At 30.3% G+C, this 9,758-nt stretch overlaps 1 protein-coding gene across 1 annotated transcript; it reads right to left on the reverse strand.

Moving 5' to 3' along the window:
* Nucleotides 1-6,407: 6,407 nt before the first annotated feature.
* Nucleotides 6,408-7,935, reverse strand: LOC144852272 (DNA oxidative demethylase ALKBH2-like). The gene is made up of 3 exons (XM_078710049.1): nt 7,570-7,935; nt 7,162-7,304; nt 6,408-6,833 (listed from the first exon to the last, which is right to left on the reverse strand). Exons 1-3 carry the CDS (start codon nt 7,933-7,935, stop codon nt 6,536-6,538), a joined length of 807 nt encoding a protein of 268 aa, XP_078566175.1. The 3' UTR covers nt 6,408-6,535.
* Nucleotides 7,936-9,758: the final 1,823 nt, after the last annotated feature.

Consider the following 9,758-nt stretch of genomic DNA (forward strand, 5'->3'; position numbering starts at 1 on the left):
TTACAACTTAAAACATTTATTTTTGTTTTTTAAAAAGAAGTTGTAACATAGAAACTAATTTTGTCAGGAAATGTATTTTTATCATTTATGTGATTTATTTGTGTTTAGAAAGTTACAACATTAACATTTAATTTGGTCAAAAATGTGAATATACGGAGCCGATATTCAGTGTCACATTGTGTCGCAACACATGTACATACAACGAGTCCTGTCACAAGTCTGCCGACATTTATTTTTCTATCGCTCATCATTTGTTCTAATACATAATACAGCGCTTCCGAAGAAATATCTTTACACAATTCTAACACATTAAAATTGTTTTCCAACTCTTTACAAGCACGAATAGTACTCTGGAGGATGGGGTGAATCCAAAACAACTAACCCCGTCAATTTATATTCAATGTATGCTAAAACCACTTCCTCTAAATCAACCATAACGCTCGACAAACAATTGATAATGGATGTAATGGTCAAGAAAGTTACAACTTAAAACATTTATTTTTGTTTTTTAAAAAGAAGTTGTAACATAGAAACTAATTTTGTCAGGAAATGTATTTTTATCATTTATGTGGTTTATTTGTGTTTAGAAAGTTACAACATTAACATTTAATTTGGTCAAAAATGTGAATATACGGAGCCGATTGTAATTTTTAATCCTTAGTATAGTGAGAGATTTTATAAACAAAAAAAGAGCGAACGGAAATTAATGATTGCAGATTAGACATATAGAAATGGATTGAAATTGGAAATCCACATGATCAAAGAAAAGAAACCCATTGTTTCGACAGAAGCTAATGACATTTACAAAGGATGACACAGTTTGAATAGAGTAATTACCGTATAACATAATTAAATTTTACACCACCAATACTACCGGGGTGTTTAGGATCGTAATATACTTTTCTTAAGTACTCATCCATACTCATTACCCTCAATCACCCAAATGAAAACTTAATAAATAAATCAAATACTTAAATAACACGCAAAGATCAAATTTCATTTTCGTTGTTGCTTTTAAAAGAAAAAACACAACCTTTATTTTAACACACATTCTATTTCAATATATTTTACAACCATAATAATAATAAACTTTACCGAAAAGAAATAAGAATTATAAAAATATATAACATTAATTAAAAAAAAAAGTGTTAAGATAATATTTAAATTTGTACAAATTACAATTGGTTAAGAATCTTATTAAAAAGTTCTGAATCATTTGTAATCAACTTTATGGCTTTATCGAACGCATCAACATTGATACAACGTAAATGAAAGTAGTTTAGCGCCCATTCAAAATGGGTAGCGCTATTGTCCACAAGTTTCAATGCCAGAATTGGTCGAAAAAATGTTAGCAGTTGTTCATATCTTGAGCCGTGAAAGTTATAACGTTCAACCATGTCATTCAGAATGAATATAAATTCTTCTATGAAAACCTTCTCAATTGTTCTCATTATTTCATTGTACTCAAGTTCGGTAGTTTCTTTCTTAATCTCCACCTCCAGCACAGGGTTCAGGTACTCTTCTGTAAACACCTCATCTTCTACCTCATCTTCTACATCGGCTTTTCTTGCCAGAAATAGGTGGTAGTCACCTACCGATGACGTGTCGTCATATACAATTCTCTCCTCTTCAGAAATTATTCTCGATCTATAATGTTCGTCTTCTTCAGTATTAGATATATTATTTAAATCAACGTTCATTGGAGGTGGGGGTTGAATCGCCAGTAAACACGTCATATCCCCGGCCATCTCTTCCCTCATCTCTTCCTCCTCCTCTGCTGTAAAATAGGCACCAGTCATAGCTAGTATGTCTTCGTCTTCAAATTCTGAATCACTGCTTATATATATAACTTCTTCTTCGACATCAGAGTCCATAGTAAGATCAATGATTTCAATCACAGAACCCATAAGTAACTAGTTGTTGGTTTTTGGTCTGTCTTGTCGAGCTCTGTAGCGTTGTAGAATGAGGTAAATATTACAAAATAATCGAGAGTTATATACAGTGAAAAGCGCTGTGTTCCTTTTGTTTCATTAAGTAGCTTCCCCAATGTCATTGAATTTAAATCATCATTCCGTTTTTCCAAAAGATTGCATTGTAATTACGGGAACTGTTTTAACCAATCGTAATTGTCATTCTGGTAACTTTTTTTGGTCCGTGATTCTAGAAACTTAAAAATGAGTACTAATAGATAAGTTCAACGTTCAAGTGATCATCTTACTTAAAAATATGTAAATAAAAATAATTATAACTTAAACTAATAACTAACTACTGAACTAATTTACTTGAATTTAAAATCCTAAGAATAAGTAACAAAAAAAAAAATTTATTTATATCACCGCGACAATAAAATAAAATAAATACAGAAGTGGTTATCGCGGTGATATAAATAAATTTATTTTTCTCTGTTCATAATTAAACAAATTTACAACTGAAAACACCTGTGCATGTTTTTAAAAAATGAATTCTGTCGTTAGATGTTATTTTTTTTTTTGTTACTTATTCTTAGGATTTTAAATTCAAGTAAATTAGTTCAGTAGTTAGTTATTAGTTTAAGTTATAATTATTTTTATTTATATATTTTTAAGTAAGATGATCACTTGAACGTTGAACTTATCTATTAGTACTCATTTTTAAGTTTCTAGAATCACGGACCAAAAAAAGTTACCAGAATGACAATTACGATTGGTTAAAACAGTTCCCGTAATTACAATGCAATCTTTTGGAAAAACGGAATGATGATTTAAATTCAATGACATTGGGGAAGCTACTTAATGAAACAAAAGGAACACAGCGCTTTTCACTGTATATAACTCTCGATTATTTTGTAATATTTACCTCATTCTACAACGCTACAGAGCTCGACAAGACAGACCAAAAACCAACAACTAGTTACTTATGGGTTCTGTGATTGAAATCATTGATCTTACTATGGACTCTGATGTCGAAGAAGAAGTTATATATATAAGCAGTGATTCAGAATTTGAAGACGAAGACATACTAGCTATGACTGGTGCCTATTTTACAGCAGAGGAGGAGGAAGAGATGAGGGAAGAGATGGCCGGGGATATGACGTGTTTACTGGCGATTCAACCCCCACCTCCAATGAACGTTGATTTAAATAATATATCTAATACTGAAGAAGACGAACATTATAGATCGAGAATAATTTCTGAAGAGGAGAGAATTGTATATGACGACACGTCATCGGTAGGTGACTACCACCTATTTCTGGCAAGAAAAGCCGATGTAGAAGATGAGGTAGAAGATGAGGTGTTTACAGAAGAGTACCTGAACCCTGTGCTGGAGGTGGAGATTAAGAAAGAAACTACCGAACTTGAGTACAATGAAATAATGAGAACAATTGAGAAGGTTTTCATAGAAGAATTTATATTCATTCTGAATGACATGGTTGAACGTTATAACTTTCACGGCTCAAGATATGAACAACTGCTAACATTTTTTCGACCAATTCTGGCATTGAAACTTGTGGACAATAGCGCTACCCATTTTGAATGGGCGCTAAACTACTTTCATTTACGTTGTATCAATGTTGATGCGTTCGATAAAGCCATAAAGTTGATTACAAATGATTCAGAACTTTTTAATAAGATTCTTAACCAATTGTAATTTGTACAAATTTAAATATTATCTTAACACTTTTTTTTTAAATTAATGTTATATATTTTTATAATTCTTATTTCTTTTCGGTAAAGTTTATTATTATTATGGTTGTAAAATATATTGAAATAGAATGTGTGTTAAAATAAAGGTTGTGTTTTTTCTTTTAAAAGCAACAACGAAAATGAAATTTGATCTTTGCGTGTTATTTAAGTATTTGATTTATTTATTAAGTTTTCATTTGGGTGATTGAGGGTAATGAGTATGGATGAGTACTTAAGAAAAGTATATTACGATCCTAAACACCCCGGTAGTATTGGTGGTGTAAAATTTAATTATGTTATACTGTAATTACTCTATTCAAACTGTGTCATCCTTTGTAAATGTCATTAGCTTCTGTCGAAACAATGGGTTTCTTTTCTTTGATCATGTGGATTTCCAATTTCAATCCATTTCTATATGTCTAATCTGCAATCATTAATTTCCGTTCGCTCTTTTTTTGTTTATAAAATCTCTCACTATACTAAGGATTAAAAATTACAATCGGCTCCGTATATTCACATTTTTGACCAAATTAAATGTTAATGTTGTAACTTTCTAAACACAAATAAACCACATAAATGATAAAAATACATTTCCTGACAAAATTAGTTTCTATGTTACAACTTCTTTTTAAAAAACAAAAATAAATGTTTTAAGTTGTAACTTTCTTGACCATTACATCCATTATCAATTGTTTGTCGAGCGTTATGGTTGATTTAGAGGAAGTGGTTTTAGCATACATTGAATATAAATTGACGGGGTTAGTTGTTTTGGATTCACCCCATCCTCCAGAGTACTATTCGTGCTTGTAAAGAGTTGGAAAACAATTTTAATGTGTTAGAATTGTGTAAAGATATTTCTTCGGAAGCGCTGTATTATGTATTAGAACAAATGATGAGCGATAGAAAAATAAATGTCGGCAGACTTGTGACAGGACTCGTTGTATGTACATGTGTTGCGACACAATGTGACACTGAATATCGGCTCCGTATATTCACATTTTTGACCAAATTAAATGTTAATGTTGTAACTTTCTAAACACAAATAAATCACATAAATGATAAAAATACATTTCCTGACAAAATTAGTTTCTATGTTACAACTTCTTTTTAAAAAACAAAAATAAATGTTTTAAGTTGTAACTTTCTTGACCCTTACATCCATTATCAATTGTTTGTCGAGCGTTATGGTTGATTTAGAGGAAGTGGTTTTAGCATACATTGAATATAAATTGACGGGGTTAGTTGTTTTGGATTCACCCATCCTCCAGAGTACTATTCGTGCTTGTAAAGAGTTGGAAAACAATTTTAATGTGTTAGAATTGTGTAAAGATATTTCTTCGGAAGCGCTGTATTATGTATTAGAACAAATGATGAGCGATAGAAAAATAAATGTCGGCAGACTTGTGACAGGACTCGTTGTATGTACATGTGTTGCGACACAATGTGACACTGAATTGCAGTTAGAAAATGTAAAACGTGTCTCCTGTGGATTTTTCAAGGAAAAGTTTTCGTTATTTGAACTTTGTAATGACGATGAATCGGTTAGTATGTTTCGTTTTTTGTTCGTGCGTAGTTTAACTAATATTCTTAAATTATTCATTTTATTTATAATGCGCGTGTTTCGTTTACTAATTTTTTTTTTTTATTTTTTATTTTCGTTCAGAATTTGTTTCTGTGTAGGAAGGGAGATGTTTTTTTCAGAGTAGTAGCATTCTTAGTGACTGGTATGGTGTTAACGCTTGTTTTTCGTTGAATTTCTTCAGATGTTTCCTCTAGTCATCAAAACAAATTATCATGAACACAATATTGTATTGATCTCTCTAATTAATTTTAGATGTGTTATCATTTATCTAAAATGTATATTTCTCAATAATAACCATTTACTTTATAAATTTGGTAAAAATACATTTATAATATGCCTTCTTATTGAAAGTGTCGTTACATACCGTGCGTCTCAAATTTGTCTTCTTTTGTGTGCGTTTTTTTAGCAGTACGTATTGTTTCTTTCTTAAAAGATTTAAAATTGAAAACACGTAGAAAATGAAATTCATTTTGAAATAAAGAAATTGTATTTAAATTTAATAAGTCTATGCTTTATACATTTTGTATGTTTATTTTTTGTAATATCACTTATTATATATAAAATATAACTACTGTTAAAAATACTACTGTTTCAAATAAAAAAAAAAAAGTAAACAGAATATTTTTTAATCACATTCATTTGTGTTTTTGCAATTACATTTAACAAATTCAAAAACTTTTTTTTTTGGTATAAATAAATTAGAAAAACATCATACAGGAGTTAAATAACACGCAAAGATCAAATTTCATTTTTATTGTTGCTGTTAAAAAACAAAATTTATTTCAATACACATTCTATTGCACTACACTTTACAAAACATAATAATAATACTTCAACAGAACAGAAAACAAATTAAATTAAGTCAAGAAATAAATTTACCATGAATTAAAATAGGAAAACTACTTTTACAAATTTACACTGACATAAATTAAGTCAAAACATAATTAACTTATTTCATTAAACAAATCTATTGCAATACACATCACAAACATAATAATAATAATAATTCAACAGAAAAAGAAGAATTAAATTAGTTGTTGTTATTTTTTCCCGGGCCGATTCCTTGTACCATGCTACTAATTATTTCAAAATTTTTTACAATAAATAAAAAAAGGAAGATACAAGAAATGAATTGTTAAAAATAGTTTTTTGACAGCCGCCAATAATAATGTATGCTAGGTAACCATTACATTTTGATAAAACACAAATACATGTAACTATTACATTTAGAACAATTGTTCATGAATTGTTGCTAATAAGATTTGCGTTCTAAAGTAATCCTGACCTTTTCTCATCTTTTAATATCTCTAAATGTCAGATTTATTCTTGGTAGTTTGATGGATGGTTTTTTAGGCAGCGAATGGTACCAATACTCGTTAGTTGGATAATTCATCAATAGTAAGCTACCGTGTTTAAGATCAACATTTACTGGTTCAATACTTCTTTTGTGTCTCATTCCACGTGTAGCACCATGGCGAAATCTAAACAATCGTGTTTGACCTAATGAAATGGACGCAATTGAACTAAATTTGTTGATATCTTTCTCATCGTCTTTATGTTCACCAATAGAATCATTACCGTCTGCATATCTAGTAAAGAAACATAAATTAAAATAAAAAAATTGTACTGTAATATAAGCTAGAAAATAAATATCCTTTTTGCACTTAACTTTTTAGTATAAAAACAATAAACCATACAACATAATTAAACACAGTTTTGTGCAGATAAAAAAAAGTGAGAGATTCTAATAGTTGACGAAAAGACTGATTACTGATATTGTTCAATTATACAATCTTGAGAGTAAAATTGAGAATAAATCAAATGTACAAAATGTATAAACAATGTAACCATAAGGAAGCTTTGCATTATTTAATTATAACAAATATAAACATATATAGATATATAATAAATATGTACCTGTTAACCAATACAAAATTGAAGTAGAACCCTGTGACTTCTTTCAAATAATCTCGAAGATCTTTCAGGAACGGTGGCCATGGCAAGGCTGGCACTATATTGCCTGAATATGTGTATGTTAAACCCGTATCACCATAAGAAACCTGTCAGAGTTGAAACATACTATTAAAAATGTTTCTCTTATGTATATACAATTATAATCAGTTGGATTCTGGTTAACTGTTAATATTCTGTTGCATAAAACGAAAACAGTGCTGTAGGCTTGGTTAACTGTTATTCTGTTGCATAAAACGAAAACAGTGCGGTAGGCCGGTAATTAAAATGTAAAAATGCATCTTTTTAAACGTAATAGTATGTAGCCTACATTAACGTCATGAAACCATGAAGAAAAAATAAAGAGAAACTAACCTGTTTTCTAGGTATATTAAACCATCTACCAAACACTTTCACCTTTGCAAGATCACCTGTAAAATATTCAATCTCTTCCTCACATTGTTTATACAAAGTATCAGCTGAGCTTTTATCAAGAAGTTGAATGTAATCACAATCTAAATTTTCTCTCGATATTTTGTGCACTGGAAACTTAAAATATGGGGAAATCATCTGCTGCTTATCTGATTTGATTAGCTTCCGAGTGAAATCTATTTCATTACTTTTACGTGCCTCTGTTGGTTCCTTTGTGTAGTCATCCTTTACCTTTTCAGAAGGTACGTTGCATTCTGTGGATTTTCTTTTGGAATGAGTGAAACCAACTGTTGGTTTATAGGCATTCATTCTGTTAGAGATCTACTGAAATGTCTATTTTGACTACAACATTATACACAGAATATTGTATATAAAATAATTTATGCATGATGTCAGTAGCGTCTCTCTTTTACCCCCTTTTTGTTTTACTATTTATTAATTTATGCATGACATCAGAAGCGTCCTTTTTATTTCTTTTGTTTTTTTTCCTTTTATGATTTAAATTAAAGTTAAAATTGAATAGAAGTTACAGAAAACTTTAGTATGTCAAACACCCCGTGTCACTTTCAATTTCTCCCCTTTGTTATCAAATCCGGAAGATGGTTAATTACCTGTCGGTATAGTTCAATCAAGACATACTTATTATTTAACTTCATTCATTCTTATCTTTTTGTTTTAGTCATTGTTATAATATCCGGATCAAATAACTTATTTTGTTACGTTGATTTAAAAATTCTGACCAACATATGATTGTATAACTTTGTCCAAACGACTGTATTATCCTAAAATGAAGCTCTGTCTACATATCAGATTAGTTTGACAAAAAGGTGTGAAATTCCTTTCCTGTCTGAAGTCCCATTTCTTCTACTGGACCGCTAATTGTTCAGCACACATACCAAGTACCCGGGCGCTAACGTTATCAGGCCCGCCTGCTTTTCTTTTGTTCACTTTCCGAAATTGTTGGTAAACATCCTGTATATCTATATGCGGTCTTCTATATTACAATCAATTAACTCATTAAATGACAGATTATCATTCTCAAATCGTGAATAAAACTTATTTAAATCATTGGCAAATTCATTAGGATGTTCACAAAAACCGACATTATTATTATTACTAGTTTTCTTATCCAATAATATAATATAAAGTGTAGATAATTAGATTATCAAAGTAGCATACCATTAAGACAGGGTTTTAGAGACATTGTCATCAAATACGACCACAATCGTTTATATGTGCAGGCATATGGTATTTTAAAAGTTTTTTTTAAAGAGAATGTTACCTTCGCTAGAAGTTTCGAGAGTGAAAGATAATGGTGTAAATGAAATGGAGTGTTTTTTCGTTTATCGTGATCAAAATACCATTTAAACTGTAAAATAAATGTATGATATAAATAACTTTTGTTCCTTTGATATTCAAATATTCTATCTCGAAAAGAAGCCCTGTATTTCGAGGTTTTTAAAACATCAATGGTTTCAAAATAGGCTACAGAATACCTTTTAAAAACAAAAATAAACTAGAATTTAATCGTCACTTTGACGAAGGATAAGTGATTTTGTGCTTGCAAATTTAACATACTATACAGCAAATATTGATATTGTCCACTCAAGTGAGTGTGCTTTTGTAATCAAGAAAATTCAGAAGCTAACAGGATAAAGTTGTAGCTGTCATGAGTGTATCCGAATGTGTACAGTTTCAATAAAAAAAAAATAAGCCATGTTAGCTCTTCACATGATGAATCTTGTCTATGAGCTACTGTCTGGGCCAACTTAGAAATTGAAGTTGCTGTCATGAGTATTTTCGTATTGTTAAAGTGGAATTAGTCGTCCCTTCACGCGCTTAAATCTTAGTGTTATAGTAGATGTTTGGTTACTGTCTGTGGGAAAAATTGCTGCTGGCGCACATGTATTTTTTATATCTCAATGGTATTTTCGTATATCCCAAGGGTAATAATTACAATGCAAAAAAAAATAGCCGTGTGGTTAAATCTTGTAGTGGCTGGGGAATTTATAGGCTACTGTCTTGGGCAACATACAGAATAAAGTTTCTGTCAATGGTATTTTCGTATATCCCCTGCAATGGAAAGTTAAACAATATGCCGTGTGGTTCTTCGAGTTATTTAATCTTAGGGG

This window comes from Antedon bifida, chromosome 9 (genome assembly GCF_963402885.1).
Source record: "Antedon bifida chromosome 9, ecAntBifi1.1, whole genome shotgun sequence".
In the NCBI taxonomy this organism is placed as follows: domain Eukaryota; kingdom Metazoa; phylum Echinodermata; class Crinoidea; order Comatulida; family Antedonidae; genus Antedon; species Antedon bifida.

What these genes read in the sequence shown, in the direction of transcription:
- LOC144852272 (XM_078710049.1), bottom strand. Translation starts at nt 7,935, where the DNA reads ATGAATGCCTATAAACCAACAGTTGGTTTCACTCATTCCAAAAGAAAA. An exon ending in TTAATATACCTAGAAAACAG is followed by an intron (nt 7,305 to 7,569) that starts GTTAGTTTCTCT and finishes CAACTCTGACAG; the next exon opens with GTTTCTTATGGTGATACGGG. An exon ending in AATTTTGTATTGGTTAACAG is followed by an intron (nt 6,834 to 7,161) that starts GTACATATTTAT and finishes TTTCTTTACTAG; the next exon opens with ATATGCAGACGGTAATGATT.